At 39.5% G+C, this 16,909-nt stretch overlaps 1 protein-coding gene across 1 annotated transcript in view; it reads right to left on the bottom strand.

Annotated features, from left to right (window-relative positions):
• The window catches only part of LOC138588911 (collagen type XIX alpha 1 chain), a 129,627-nt gene that overhangs the window by 98,912 nt on the left and 13,806 nt on the right, over window positions 1–16,909 (bottom strand). Inside the window, exons 7-9 of the mRNA XM_069659163.1 lie at window positions 15,585–15,704; window positions 6,927–6,971; window positions 2,057–2,101 (exon numbers count right to left, since the gene is read on the bottom strand). Of these exons, the coding sequence (XP_069515264.1) occupies window positions 2,057–2,101; window positions 6,927–6,971; window positions 15,585–15,704 (210 nt within the window). The remainder of the gene's footprint in view (window positions 1–2,056; window positions 2,102–6,926; window positions 6,972–15,584; window positions 15,705–16,909) is intronic.

Genomic DNA, 16,909 nt, shown 5'->3' on the forward strand with positions numbered 1-16,909 from the left:
ACCAATCTAGAAACCACTCACGACCTTTAACACAATGTCATGCTTACTAATTTGGTGACAAATAAAAGGGCTGGATTTTAAGTACTGATATGCAAATTAGCAAATGACATCAACTGGTGACCTCTAACAAAGTTTTGAGCAGCTGCTTTTCTTGGAAAACAGCTCTCAACGCTGTCAGTCACTCCATCGTGAACAAGCTCCCAGCTGTTTCCAGTTTGTGCTCCATGGATGTCCAGTCAACTGGAGCCCAGGGCGAACCAGTGAGCGGAGAAGGAAGGGCTGCTCACCAGCTCTGTCACTCTTTCCTCTTGATTGCTGCAGCGCCCGTCGCAATCAATGAGAAACAGTCTGTAACCCCACATTATAGTTTGTGTAATATTGTGACAACAAATCAGTCACTTTTTGATGTGAAGGGGAGTTAATTTCCAGTTAGGTGGTCTCGCTACTCCTTCAATTTTCTATGTAAATAAACTTGATCATGTCATTCATATGCAAATGTAGCATGACGTCAGCTGGCTTTTCAAGCTGCCAATAGCTACTTACTCTGCACAAAGCGAGCAATTGTGCTTGTGTGAAGACAAACTGAGGCTCGAGTTTACAACCTGCCAATCCTGTTTGCTTTCTTTAAACCAGAATTTTACTTGAGTAACGGCACACTCACAAAAACATTTATCCACAGTAACTGTCTCAGGGTAATTTAGGGAAATTAAGCTGAGCTGATCCTTCCTTATTCTCTTAAATACAGTAACACTGGGATACTTTTCCTTCTAAGCTATCGCCAGCAGCTGCACTATTAACACAACATAAGCATTGCTTTTGTTGTTAAACGCGTAGATGGATAGAATTACTTCTTCGGATTCTGCTAATGTGTTTCATCTATTATCAAACTCCAGAGTGTGCGTTTTCTCACAGTCCTGAAGAGAGAAAACGACAGCTACTCGTCACTGTAAAGCAGCAGTCTGCGTACACTCATAAAAATGAGGAAATTGAAGGAGTTTTTGAAGAGCAATGCATTGAAAATGTTCTGATTTGAAGGTTCAGTTATCTTTTTTCTTCTTGTAATCACAAAGACAAGGCTCAGCAGAGAAAACTCTTCATTTCTCTGCCTTTCAAAAACGTCTCAAAAGCATCCGAGCATTAAAAGGTGTTTAATGATTATTTTTCTATTAACAGATTTCAATGAACACTTAGTGCCTGAATGACTGTACTTAAAGTACCTTCTAAACAAACAACCTTCCTGCTTATGTGTAATCCTTTTTGAATACTCGGTACTTCTCCTTCTAGAGTAAAGTAGCTCAATAGTCCTTTGGCTCGACATGTTCTTTCATCCCTCGCTTCCTTTGCTGATTCCTCTCAGCGTTACTGTTCGGGCCGAGTGCAGGTCCACAGCCTGCAGAGAGGCTGATTTCTGTGGCAGCTGTTTGTCTACTCAAAGGGGTGACTGTGATGAAAAGAAGTCCCTTTATTAGGCCACTTTAAACTGACCATCTGCGCATCTTACAACTACTGAGACTGTGGCATTGTGGGCAAACAAACACAGAAGCGCCTTTGATTTAACACTGTAAAGGAATGTGCACTCATTTGCTTGTGGCTAAAACGACTTCGCTAAGACCGATCGAGGAAAGGAATTAATTTCTAATGCTTTTGTATTTGCAAGAATTACCATTTGCTCGTGCGTCTTCCTCCATGTCATACATTAGTTTCATCACTGCAGCCGCATTAAAAGCATGCAATAAAGTTTGACCTGAAATGACATCAGACGGGCCTTACAGTAATCTGAAAAATTAGTTTAGTCCATTAGTATGCCAAGCCTATGGTAGCATACATATCAATTATTTTCACTGCAGAAGGACATTGAGGGCTGGAACACACTTAGATCTTTTTCAGATATGACAGGCACCTGAAAACAGCCACATAGAAAACTGGGCCTCAGCCCTACCCCCCAGGGCATCACACAGAAAATGAAAAGCCTATAAGAATTGATTCCCTGACGAAACTAGATCTGGCTGATGTGCCATGTATGGAATATATGTCTGCTGGAGATAGTACTACTTACCTTCTCCCCATCGATTCCCTTTTGCCCTTCTGATCCAAGTTCCCCCTGCAATCACAGGATTGAAAGTTAAAAGGCAAAGAAAAGACTCCAGAAAAGTTCATGCTTTAACCTTTTTTTTTGACACTAAAATGCTGTAAACAATTTGACACAATTCTCTAATGTCACGTTCTGATTTAGCGCCAAATTCCAAAACTAGATGAAGGAGGATTGTGGCCACTCTGAAAGGCTTTGAATAGTGGTTTTTAGATGATCAGATATTGATTATACAGTCTAAAGCAGTGATTCTGGATAGGGATTACTAGTAGTAGTAGTAGTACTTCTTGTTTTATGTTAACATAGATTTTAGAGTCCTGTCCTTAAATAGCTTAAATAATCATGATGTGATAAATAAATAAAATGCTCAAATGCAAGTTTGATCCACCAAACTTTATATCATAATTTTCATTGCAAACTTTAACTTTCGTTAACTGTCAACTGCCCAAACTAACATTTTAAAAAATCACAAGCAGCGCCCAGTTAGTGAGGCCTTTTCCATCCCCCGGCAGTGGTTGGTCTGCCAGAGAGGGTAGGCGGAGCTACGGAGAGTAAACAGTAATCTACTATGGCTGAACAGACAAAGAAAAGATCGATGACTACAGACACAACTTCAAAAATAAGTGAAAATCCAAAGAAAAAGAAACAAACAAAGAAAAAAAGGAAAGCGTCCGTCAGTGAGGAAAATTAACAACCGGAGCCAACCGTGGACGTCACACATACGACAGTTTGGATATCTGGGAAGTGTGCTCCCATGATTACAGCCAAAGAGAACGAAACTGAGATCTTTGAGATGATCACTTTAATGACGAAAATAAAGAAAATGGTTTCATGGTTGAAACGTTCCAGCAATTCAGCTGCAGACACAGAGAAGTAGAAAAACAAAGTGAAAGCAGAGCCGACAAAATACTGTCAGTATTAGAAAGAACCAGTGTTATTGTTGTTAAGTGTTATGATTGTTAGGAAAGTGAGAGCTGTATTGTACCTCTTTATACAGGCACCAATATATTTTGGTTTGAGGGGAATTAGCTGAGAAAATGTTTCAAAAGGGAATAAATATCTTAAAAGGTTTGATAACCTCGGTGAAAGCCTTAAAGAGTTACAGGAATCAAAAAACATTCATCTTTATAAACATGCAAATTTAAGCGCTACAATCGAATCACATCACTGTACTAATGGACTGTGTTTGTGTATTGTGGTTGCAAGAATGTGTCTAGACTGAGACAAATACAAACACAGATGCCACCAGGGCGTCATTGACTCCCACGTGCACTTCCGTGTGCACACAGCTCATTGTTGGAATTGAGCTTAGTAAGGAACAACGCCACAATGACACAGACACAAAAACACAGTCAGGATCCAGATACCAAATTCAAGGCGATACTGTTTGCCCCGATATCTCAATGTTTCATTTAAGCTTCTGCAAAGTCTATCGCATGCGTAAGATTATACGTTGTTGCAGAATAAGCTGTTAGAAGCTTATTTCCACAAATATCTTCCTGATCACTGATTCTTCTCGAGCGACCCAGCCCTCACTTTCCACACAGTCTGCCAGAAATGTGTGAGACGTCTTGGAACTTATTGGCTCTGTTATAAGGGTGTAACTTATACAGTTTCATGACCTCAGCTGGGCTGTAAAGCTCAAGCAAACTGCCACATTATGGCGTCCAAGGTCAACCATATCATCACTCTTACGGTATCGACAGCTGCATGAAATTGTTGTTCTCACTATATGGCTTCCAAAGAGTCTTATAATACCATCTGTACAAGACGCATGAGGCGATATATCTAAAGAGTGTACAGAAATTTAACACGTACATTAATAATATATCCCTAACACTTTTTGATCTGCTCAGTCAACAGGCTGCATAAAACATCTCTGCAACAGAACAAGCTTTATCGACAAGGACTTGAGCGTACGTGTAAAATATTACAAGACGTGTTTCCGTGCATACGAATCAATATCAACACCGCTGCTGCAGCTCTCCATGTCGACTTCTCCTGTGCACTGTTGTGTAACGAAACGGCTTTAGCGAGCTCTTGAACCACCTCTCAGATATCACAAGTGGAGAGAGATGTGCCATTAAGCGTTATTCCATATTCCGTGTATCTAGGTTCATCAGCAAATATGTCACCCCACGGCGAGCTTAACATCTCCAGTGGATATAGGTCCAGGATTAAGCCATCTTCCACAGCTAAGAGTGGTCCTATTTACTGCCTCCACAAGCATCTATATAGTACAATGGATCACTTGAATGAAATGAAATATCTAGGGGATATGATTTCTTTCTGGTTATACTATAAGTCAGTCTGACTTTAAGACATAGACACAAGTGCTGCCATCACAGTAAGTGGTTGTTCCTGGTGACTGGACACACGCTCCCAAACAGAAGGAGATTAAGATGAGATTCAAGATGTCAGATTTGATGGTCTAAAATCTCACTAACGACAATAAACCCAAAAAGCAAACAGAACAGTTTTCCAGTAAAAAAAAAAAAAAAAAAAAGGTAATTTTGGCAATTTTCTCTGTTATTCCCGACAACAGTGCATCACAAATCAAGTTCTTAGCTACTCTTAAAGCTTCCTTTAAAAGTATATGCATTTGTCTCCCAATTTAATTGTCCAACTACACAGCAAAGTCTGTCGGTCCTGACCCCCACCATCTCTCCAGGGAGGGTGCAGACCAGCCCTATTACATTACTTTCCTAGAAGGGCCAGATTTAAAAGAAACAAATACTAAAGGGCAAAGGGGCCAGACATTGACATGTCCTATGTCAGGACTCTAAAGCGAGGAATGAACATGTGTAAACAGTAGTGGTGTGAATCTTTCAGTATCTCTCGATTCGATTCAAAAATCCATTCTCGATTCAAACCGATTCCCGACTCACAATCAATGCCCTACCTGTTACAAAGAGGTGCTTATTTCAGGATTTACTCCAGTCTGCTGTGTGCTAAGAAAACTGCAGTGGCAAATCATAATATGAAATTAAAGCAAAGTAAGATGTGTTCAAGATTATGCAGCTTTTATAGTTGATGTAAGGTAAAAACACAGAGGCAAACCTAAGACAAAAGTTGCAAAAATCAGACATTGTTTAGATTAGACTTCTACTGTAACACTTTAAGAAAAACAAGTTCTAGTGATGCGAAATACAACCTAAATAAGACCAGCGACCTCTGTATTCATCAGAAACCTGCCATTTAAAATCATATTTTTACACAAATAACACTGTGAGCTCCTATTTTGTATGTTTTTCAAATCAACAGCTCTTTGAGACATCGATTTTCAGCTTGCGTGTGGGCAACTGCAGATTCGCGTTCACAGCTGTGTGGCTTCCGTGCGTCACTCGTGTTTTGTATACGAGACTCGAGCTGCCAGGCATCTGTGATGTAGTCAGCGGCGAATGTCACGAGTGACTGGGTGGCTCGAGAGATCCAGGCATCGCAGGTAAGAGCTATACTATGGGTGTTGGTCAAAGCTTCCCCCGTACATTACAGATGCAGAGACAACTGACAAGCCAGCCACTCTTTGCTGGAACTGTGTACCACGGAAACCATAAAGGTGCACGGCAAACAATGCACGCAGCGGGTTTGCCGTGCGCAAAATGGCTGATGTTGAACACTTACTTAGGATGGAAAAACACGTTTGAAAAAAGTTTTAAATCGATTCAGAATTGTAGAAATTAAGAATTGCGATTCTAACATGAATCGATTTTTTCCAGCACTCCTAGTAAACAGTGTACCTCTCTTAAACGTTAGTGATTGTTTTTATGAACGCAAAGTTGCCCTTTAAAACCTTCCGTGGTTAATTTGACTCCCCTAAGATGAAGTTTTAATCAGCCTTAATTAAAACTTCAAAATAAAATATACATTTCTGTTCATAACAACAGACCAGTTCAAACAAATGAATGGGCTTAAAAACCTACCAATAAAATGCTAAACTATTCAAACAACGTTCTAACAGATGAACAGAAGAATGCATTTTTAATTAATTGAATTGATTGAACTTTTGTAAATTGTAAATTCAGAGTATTTTCAGTTTATTTTCATTTAAAACACACACACATCCACGTCCATGCAGAAGTGACTTAAGGGGCCGTACTGAGGTTGTTTAAAGGCCAGATTCTGCCCACGGGCCATCAATTGAGAAGCTCTGGAGTAGACACTTACATGCTACCTCAAATACGCATCAAGCTATGTGAGCCATTTGTTTTTCACCCAACAGCAAAGAGCTTTGCCAATATGGCATAACTGAGACACTCGCAGCCCCCTCTGCACAGACAGCTCGATCATCAAGTCAAAGCTGCTTGTGCAGTGACAAGGACATGATCCCTCGCTGGCTTCCCACCCATGAATACCGCCAACTGTGCCCAACGGGGCACCTGGCCAAACAAGAGGCACCGCTGCTTGTAGCTGAACTTGTGTCTCTGCAGCAGCACCGTGCACCCTGCGCCAACAATGTGCTCACTTGCTGGTTTAATTTGATTTTGAGATTGCTTTGTTTTCTGTGTTGCTGTGATGGGGTCAACACGAAGCGAGCCAGTGATTCAATCCAACGATGTTAGGAAATCATCTCAGAGAGGGGCAGCGGCAGATTCCATAAATCACTGAACAAAAAAGTTCCACCTGCTCCCCTCTCTGGATGTCGAAAACATGTAGTAAAAACAAAAATACATTTGAAACTAAAACTAGATGTAGCAAATGGGAAAAAAACTAAAATTTCCCACTAACTTCATGTAAATCATAGCTTGAATCACAGCATTAAGTGACTTACTTAAAGCTTTAAGTAAATTAAGTGAATTCAGCAGTTTTTAAGCGGTTCTATGAGTGCGCGGCCTACCTTGTGTCCTGGGTTTCCTTGAAGCCCGACCTCCCCCGAGTCCCCCTGTGACAGAAACAACACACAGAACAGTTAGTGAAAGGTCTCTCGTTCGCACATTAGTGAATCGCTTTATGAAGGCTTGTCATTTCATCAGTGGTGTTACTCGTACAGCTGCTCAACCAGTTCTTGCTGACACTGTTGCTCAGCAGCTGCAGATCGGGGTTCTATTTCCCAACAACTGGAAAGCACATATTTTGAACCTTGTAAAGGTTCACTGTATTATTTTAATTACCTTACTATTAAAAAAAAAAAAAAAGAGGACAGTCAGGGAAAGGCCAGAGAGGGAGAAAAGCTAGCTTGTCTTTGGGGTATAACTTTACAGGGGGGCAGAATGGGAAAGGAAAGAAGAGGGAAACGATTTTCCACATTATTGTTAAGAGGGAGACGACGGAGGTAGATAGTGTTTCGACAATTAAGCTAACACAGAACTTGCTGCAAGCTAAGAATCTAATTAACCACGGTGCCCGCTCATGGTCACATCTTCATTACAATCCCAGTTTGTTCAAACTCAATAGGCTTGTTTAGGAACAAAAAGAAATTGCCCAAACCGAACGGCGGAGATGCTGTCTCTATTCCTCGGGTTATTAACCCTTAATTCTTCCTATTAGCCTACACAACATTTGCACTCTACCTTTTATTAATACCACAGATCCTATCCATAAAAATAGTGTGAACAATTGACTTCATGTGGCAAGATGGACTTTGCAATTACATTATTCCTATTGTATGACACGGTAGAAATTCACACCTGCTAATGTCATTCAGTAAGAACATAAACCTCCTATAAAGCATACGCGGGAACGTAGGCATTTCTATTCAACCGCTTACAAAAGCCCTTTTCATAACGCTTATAATATGTAAAACTGATGCATATAATAGGAACAAAGGAAGGTTTTGACGGCTAATCAAAATGAAGTCTCATTGCAACAATGAAGTCCTGGATTTATTCAGGTTGGAGGTACAATTGAATTAGAAAGTGTTAATTGAAAACACAAGCCACAAGAACAGGAGAGTTGTTAATGGTACAAAACAAATTAAGGGTATTGTAAAAGGGGAAGAAGTTTAATTTCACCATTATGTCCGTGTGTTTTTTTTTCCTCTTTTGCATGTACATGCAGGAGCCTTAAATCTAGTAATACCAGGGTTTATGTGCAAGGCCATAGAAAATGGATTTCCTTTCAAGTAAGCTGCATTCTTATAACCCAATCCTTATCTGTTTAATTTCCTGAGGGATTCTGGATTAATCATAGCAGTTTAATCCCTTTGCAGTGCATTAGAATCCTCCATCAAACTCTCACTGTAATGCGGGATAGTACTTTCTGCTGGAGTAACACAGCCGAAGTAATCCACACACACTTCCCCAAGAAACCCTCAGTGTAGGTCACGATGATCGGCCTGCAGCTCTCATGATGGGCGTTTTAAATGCTCCGAATTGAAAAGATGTCTTTGATTAATCTCTACAAAGTCAAGCTAAATTGTTAAAAGGTATACCCTGACTGCTTTTTAATCTTATACAGATTGAGATTCTCATGATGCTAATTGAAAGTCTCATGAGCTTACCTTATTAACAGTATCTGCTCTGACTTTGTGAGCCCCTTTTAAATGTATTATAATGTAAATCTAAAAGAGTGCAGCACCGTTTCACAGTCACTGGAACTCCCTTGGAAATTAAGGGATCAATATGAATTAAATATGCTTTAATAGAAGTGCACTGCTACCATAATTCACCGGACAGATTAATGCACAACAAGGTCAGAGTGAATAAGATAAAAGCAATTACTTCATGCGACTGTGTCAAAGCGCGACACTTCCCAGACGCTGCACAGATGGCGAGTAATAAAATACTTTTCTCCTTTTTTCTTTCAGTGGTAGAGGAAGGTTAATATTTGCAAAACCCCCAAGACAGGAAAAAACGCTTCTCCATGTTCAGTGACATTTTGTTGTCTTTAAGGAACTCCTGCTCTTGCTGAGAATGATGATGCCAGTGAATGGCACACAGCTTATACTGCTTTGACAACATATCATACGTTGCTCTGCCCGCACTAATCAATCATGTTTACCCTAATCTAAAACCTAGATGATTTATTTCTGTAACAAAAATTTGCCGTCTCTGACAAAGGCTAGATGCTTAAACAATTTTAAGATATAGGCTGTTTAGTTGTCTTGTAAGTTTTCTTATGATTTGATATCTGCGTGTTTCTCTATCCAAAGAGCACAACAAAGTAACTCTTTTGTCTCAATGATTCAGGCCTGTCTTCGTTATTTATAGTTATATATTGGTAAAATGAAGTGTGACACCCAAACTGTTGCTCCTAAGTCTATCACACACTCTAAATTCAAAATGTAAATCAGGTCAATTTAATTATCTTAAACTAATGACTTGAGATCCCACAAATTACATGCTACAAGCTCATTTAAATCAAGTTATTTTTGGAGCACTTGTTGACACTACATGAGACCAGCAACTGAAATCTGCTTTCATTAGGAGTGGATTACATAAACATAAAACCATGTTGTGATATTTAAACAGTAACAATTAAAAGAGTGATCCTTTCCTGCCTCTGTGTGTTTTCCTGCTTGTTTGATTTTGTGCCCTGCCCCTTGTTTTCACCTGCTCCTTAAATGTCTCACCTGTGCCTGATTACCCTCACCTCCCCAGTGTATTGAGTCTTTGGCCCAACCCCAATCTCCACACTCAGGGAGTCACAGACTTTGAGGCACGTTCCCGGTAAGTGTGTGAGTGATTGTGCTGTCCCACTTTCAAATCATCGAGTGCGTGAGGGCTCTGATGTGGACTTTTCAACGCCAAATTACTGACTTTCCATGAGTCTGTATTTCTGCAGACTTTTCTGTGGGACTTACCCAGAGTTCATAGCGAACTTGGTGACGTATACAAACGTGATCGTCCAGCCCCCAACTAAATGTAAACAAGTGTTGTAAACAAAGCGAGCGTGGGCAGTGACGGGAACTGCAAATACGTTTATTTCTAAATGACAACAGTTAAACATTCGCAAATGATCAACAATAAGGCCTTTCTGACTTTTAATAGTTTGTTAAAATATGAAAACACTGTAAGACACACAAATACATGCTGCAGGTCAGCTTTTTTACTTATTACACTTAATGGCCCGTCTGGTTTCCAGGCAAAGTGTAACACCATGAGAGTGCGTCCCATTCCTGATTTTCATACAGTTCTCGAACCCTCACAGACTCACGGACTGCACGCCAGACACCATTAAAGTCTGTGAGGGTTCAGTGCTTAGGCTTTAGGGTGGAGATTGGTACTAGGCCTTTCTTTCCCCCTTTCTCAGTGCTAGTATATCTTTGTCTGTCTTTTGTCAAACCTTCACCTTTCTCATGAAAACGTTCATCATACTTTGCCTACTTCGTTACCCCTGCTTCTAGATTCCTCGCGGCTCCCTGTGTTTTTTCACATTTTGCTTTTTTATTTCTTCTTCATTTGTTGCCTGGACTTCCTTTGTTCAAACTCCAACATGACAAACGGAAAATGTTCTTACAATGGCATATGTGGGTCATCATAAAAGTAACATTTTATGAAGTTAGATGATGTTTTTCTGCATGATGTGATTTCTGTACATCTCGTTTTACATTTAACTAATACAACCATGCAATGTGTTACTACTAAAAAACTTCTAAGTATATCCATTCCTTTAATTTTGTTGAGTAGAGTATATTTTTCTCATTGAATCAAATAATAATTGCTATTAATCCAGAGTGTCATTTGCTTTGAGTTTAATAGCCTCATAAAATAAAAACTTATAAAGAGTAAAAATAACCGAAGGGTGTTATTAACCAATCGTGCCACTTCCCTACGACCAAACGAGGGAGCTCTCTGTTGAATGTGTAGTCCCTTATCAAGTTCTTCCTTAACTCCATTGATTTACTGTTCAAGCCTGTAATAGGATTTGTTATGAATTTTGTTGTTCAGTAAGTAAACAAATGGTGCCAAGTATTGATTTGTTGAAGAGCTGAAATTAGATTTCAGGTGATAACAGTAAGAGCCACTGACTCATAGCTCAAGACATGTCCTGAAGAAGTAATAGAGAAAATAGAAAAGCCTGTGCGCCTGAGAATCATGTGTAAATCACTGTCGAGTTCACTTTTAACTGACTTTTAAGGCCAAATTTGCACTAAATAGATGCGTACCAAGGGACTTTCAGACGAAATCATAGGCTTTAAATCAAAACTAACACAGAGAATATTAAATATTTGCAAATGAACATGTTACAGTGCCTGTTACAGCTACTGGCTCCCTTTAGTTGAATTTACAATCGTCTGCATTCTTACCCTCTTAATAAAGTCATATCAATTACCAGCAAGTAATTAATCAGCAGCCCCACCAACACGCTCAAAGTGCACATACACGGACACATTACAGCTTGAGAGCTAATCCCTGCCAGGACAATTAGGAGTCATTAGAGGCCAATTAGAAGTCATTTACAAATCTGATTAGTGCAATCTGTTGCTATACACACACATAGCTGTTAATATAATAATCTACCTTTCTTTACTGTTAAATGCAAGGAATGGGTTCCCTCATACCGCCTCTAATCATCAACATCGATAACTGTTTTCAAGAGTTGACATGACGTCATAGAAACAACTGCTATAAAGCTTTAAAGCTACAAATTCTCCAACAATCCAATACCCCATACAGGCAATCTTTTTAGAGTCATCAATGAACCTAACGAACATGTCTTTGGACTGTGGGAGGAAGCCGGAGTACCTGGAGGGGACCCACTCATGCACAGGGAGAACATGCAAACTCCACACAGTAAAAGAAAATCAATGGTTCCCTTCATACCACCTCTTATATTAGAGTTCTACGAGTCGAACAACTTACAAAAACAACTGTAAATTCTAAAATATCTTTAAGTATATATTTATAATAACTCTCTGGGAAATAAATGTGCTCATTGTTCCTTATTTTCTAATATACATTGTAACAATTGCCTTAAAACATGGCAGCTAAATGCAAAACATGAATGCTTTCATAATAGTGTAGAAATCGTTTTCACACTGTTTAAGACAGAACAGTGACCTCAGAAGTGAAGCCTGATGAGAAGGGGACACTGTTTCATTGCATTTGGCAGCGCGGTAAGATTCAAATCCTTGAAGAGGTTAAAAAAGCAAAAGACAAAATGTTTCAAAAGATGTTCCAATGGATCCTGAGCTTTTTGTTTTAGGGCTCTACCCCCCAAAAAAACACAAGTTTACTAAAAGTGAACAGATAATCGTAGATGTGTGACTCCTGCATGCCAAAAGAGTTACACACTGCGTTAGACAAATGCTAACAACTTTTCCTTTAGAGAAAGTGACATATTAAAGAAAAGGGATATGTTTGAAAAGATATGGGGACCGTTTATTGCCTTTGTGAAAAGTTTTGAATCATCAGATAATGAAGAATAGGAATGAGTATTCTTGAATGGAAACCTAAAACATGGTTAAATTGAGATTAACACCCTTTTATTTGTTACATGTTATGGATTTATGTACAAAAGACGGCTTTGTGTCTGAGAAGTTTGTTTTCTTGTTTATTTTTGTTTGTGTCAGTTGGTGCTTTGGATAAGTGACACATGTAGTTGTTGTTTTTGTAACTAAAATAAATCAATAAATATATTGACGGAAAAAAAGCAAGTGGTACCTGGTTGCTACTTTTTATAATTTAAACAGCTTTAAACACAATGCCACCAACAGTAAGAACCATTCATAATGTAGACTGAACAAAAAATACCCTACATTCCAGTGCTTGTCTCTACAGGTAAAATGATTTTACACCAATGTGTAGCCTCGCCTTCCAGGAACAAAAGGTCTTACAGTCATCCTGCATATCTTAATCCCACAGTCACATCATGGTAATTAGGACACTGACCCCAAAAGCCATCTGCTCTTATCAGGCGTACAGTACCACCACCTGTTCATCCGTATGAATTCCACTCATAGCCGAACATATTCTTCTTCCGTTCTTTATTTAACCTCACACAGGCGGCTAAAGCTGCATTTCACACTCCGAGCCTCTTGATTTGTCTGGGGAACAATACTTTTTTTTGTCAAGCTATTATGTGGTTCTTTCATGTTTTTTTGCTCTGCACCAATCAACACAACACCCACAATTTTCACTTGGCATCTACCATTTACAATTGCACCTGTCTGTTGAGCTGTCATGGAGGAAGAATTCTTTCCTTTTCAAACCACCTATTTTTCCACTGACGGGACAAATGTATGATTTCCCAATTCGCACATCTCGGGAGATTTGGGGGAAATTTTGCTTGTGAAGGTAATTGTAAGGTAGCATCCGTGAAAGGCCTCGACTGTTGAACAAGAAACTTTGTCATCAATTCTCTGTCAGAGGAAGCAGAATATATCTCTCTGTCTGACAAAGTATAAACTCTCCACAGCAGCAGTTGAAGGTATCATTTGACAACAAAAGTGCAGTCACACTGTACAAAGCACAGCGGCCCTGTGATAATACACTCTGTTATTGAATGAATTGTTCTGCATTATGTTTGACACACAGACTAAGTCTAGACTGCAGTGAAAATACTGCATCTCTAACATTGACCTGAAACCTCTCAGTGTCCTTTTAAATAAATCCAAAAAACAAATATGCGCATGTATCAACAGCATAAAACATGCTGCCCGTACCTTGTCTCCTTTATCCCCTTTTTGTCCTGCAAGTCCAGTTTCACCTGGAAGACCAGCTTCTCCCTGTGCACACAGAGAAACATTAGTGAGATTAAAGAAATGTTATGAAGTGACAGATACAATTTGGCTTTTGCCTTTTAATGACATTCATGCCACCAACATACATCATGGACTTTTAAAGATACTTGGTTGTGATTTTGACCTCTGATTCTTAAGGCTACACAAAAAAGCAGACGTGTTTGAGCCACTCGAAGAATATTTACTTTACTGGACTCAAGCTCTCTTAAAAATTATGAAAAAATTTGGCTTATAAATTGGTAAGAATTGGGTGTATTTAAACTCTATGGGGGGAATTCACATTCGCTTTCAGGCATTAGTTGAACGCTCACTGACGGGTCTCAATTCCACGCACAGATCGGTCATGAGCAGGGAGAGGAGGTGGCAGCTCTTTTAACAGTTTATTGTAAAGTCCAGACTCGACAGGTGTTTACTAGTTTAATTGTCTGTAACGCATCTTCATTTTATTAAAGAGCGTGCAACAGCAGTCGTCCATATAACAATCCCCGTCCTGCGTAACGGCTCCGGACATGTGGACAAAGTGTTCCCGCTAATCCCAGCTACAGTAACATTCTTAAAACTTGATGAGCAGTTGCATTTATGTTGCACTTTTTAGTTTATTTCTGTTGAAAAAAGGCTGTTAACTGAATGACTTGTGGAGGGAATATGTTCTTTTTATGCAAACTGCACAAACTGGTTAAAAACTTTGGGTCACAATTGGTCATTAAGGAGGTGGCGGTGGTTCCTCAGGCTGCATCAGTTGAGCACCACTGCATTAAACGATATTGACTGTTGACAAAATCACACACAAACATGCTTTTTAAATTAACAATAAAGCCAATTTATAGACATGTACAGCATATAGTCATACTCAGCACTAGACCCTAGAAGTCAAATGTTTTAACATTAAATAATTATTAATCAGTAAAGAAGTTTAGCTTTTAAGAAGCCAAAGTGTTACATAAAAATGTATAATCTTTACTACCTGAGCCTGTTCTAATATCTAAAATCGATCTTTGTCTGTTGCCGCCAAGTCTCACCATCAAAAGAGAAATGGTGGAGGTGGTGGAGTCTTTTTGATACCGCGGCATTAAACTGCACAATAACCTCGCCTTCAATCAGTATGCCATGGATATTTACAAGCGTTGTCAACAGAGACTTACAGCTATCCGTAAACTAACTCGCCTGTCGGGTCAACCCCATCTTCTTTTTCTCCTTAACCGTAACATTACTGAGCGAGGCCTGCTTTAAGGTGCAGTTTGTTTTATGTCCGTATGCCAGTCACTGGTAAGAACAGACTCTGATATATAACTGATTAAGCAAGTGTTATGTATGTATCTTCTTCCTACTCTCGCCATATATCAATATATTATCTTTGTATCTTCTGATAAAAATAGCAACTCTGTGTTCTTATCCAGGACTGCAAAAGTAGATTTGACCATCTATGAAAGCTGATTCTGTTTGTAACTTACAGGCAAAACTTTAAAATGATAAAAGGCATGGAGAGGACCTGGACATCACCTCAGAGCTGCACCGTCTGCTCCGATCAAAGACGGCTTGAGGCTTTCAGGTCTCAATTTGCATTTCAATCTTCCAGTAACATTTGCAGTTTAAAGAATCCTTTTGCATTCTCACAGATTTACAGCGGGGCGGAAGTGATTTACCTCGCCTGAACAGTGTAGGAGAATTATACCTGTGTTAACTAATAGTTTATGGCTACACAGCTGTTTGTTGACACCTGGAGAAAATACTTTTCAATATAAATAGCTTTTACCTGGCACTTTAGAGTCTATAAAGGATCGAGGACATGCTGTGTAAATCAGTGCTGGTTCAGTTACAATAGACATTACACTTACTCAATTAGAGGCCCTTGTTGGGGGGAATTGATTGTACCTTTTCAGCTGGACAGTGACATCTGTCAATTGACTGTTTGGGCGGCTGAGACAGCATCTGGGGGAGCTGGGCTGTAACCAGGGGAGGGGAAGTCCCATTAAATGTCCCCTTGGTCTCACACTGGATCAATAGAAAAACACCATTTAGACACCTTCCTTTGACAAGTCTCCTACATGGCAAAATAACTACTGTAATTCAATTCCTGGGTTAAAGGTGGCATATACTTTTACTATTCTGTAAAATGATAATAAAGCAGTGAAACATAGAAAGTACTTAGCAACACAAACAGCCATGACTCCTTCTCAAGGTTGTGACGATTCCAGAGGAGTAACTCTACACTGCCATGACAGCATGCTTATGGTGACATGTAATGGTAAGGGGTCAAAGGTCATGTCTCCATTTGGACTCACTGTAACATTAGCTCTTATTGATTCCTGTGATGGAAGATCTCTGTTATTTAGTTTCTCACTGGGGATGCATACCCCCAATGGATGAGACCAAAATCATGTTACACTTTTACTGTCTGGTCATCCTGCATCTGTTAAAATAAGCTGTTAGAGCTAAAGACCTAATGGAGAACAGTTTTCATAGTATTTTCCCATGTTATTCTTTAGTTGTATAAAGTATTATATATGCTACAGATGTGTTCTAGTACCTTTGGGGGTTTGCTTTTAAGGTTGATAAAACACATTTTATTTATTTTTTATTTGCAATCATTAAAGTTGTAATCTTGAAGATCTTAGTTTCGTTCTCTTTGGCAGCAAATATGGCGATAGACGGTAATCGCGGGAGCACACTTCCCAGATATCCAGGTTGGCTCCGGTTGTAACTCTTGATTTTCCTCGCTGACGGTCGCTTTCCTTTTCAGACTGTTTGCTTCATCTGAGCGTCGAGTTTGTTTCTTTTTCTTTGGATTTTCACTTCTTGTTAGGGCCCGAGCACCGAAGGCGGTGCGAGGACCTCTTGAAATTGAAGGAATTATTATTCTTTGTTTGTTTGTTTGTTTGTTTGTTTGTTTGTTTGTTTCTGGTGCCAAATGAATCGCATATTTGGCGGCTTTAACATGCCCCAAAACTCATCAAATTTGGACTGTGCATCAGGTCTGGTGAAAAATTTGATATTTTGTGGGTTTCGCAGATGACTGTTGCAAAATGGCTCCATAGCGCCCCCTAGAAATTTTCAAAAACGCCTCCCCATAGAGGTTACTTTCACCTAGGTGTATGAAATTTGGTAAGCATATTGAACAGCCCAAGACGCACTAAAAAGCCTCTTGCACCCATACCTCAAACCAAACAGGAAGTCAGCCATTTTGCTTTGAATTTCAA

Source organism: Semicossyphus pulcher, unplaced genomic scaffold (assembly GCF_022749685.1).
Source record: "Semicossyphus pulcher isolate SPU_LCO1_2020_fin unplaced genomic scaffold, fSemPul1.0.p SCAF_12, whole genome shotgun sequence".
Classification (NCBI taxonomy): Eukaryota; Metazoa; Chordata; class Actinopteri; order Labriformes; family Labridae; genus Semicossyphus; species Semicossyphus pulcher.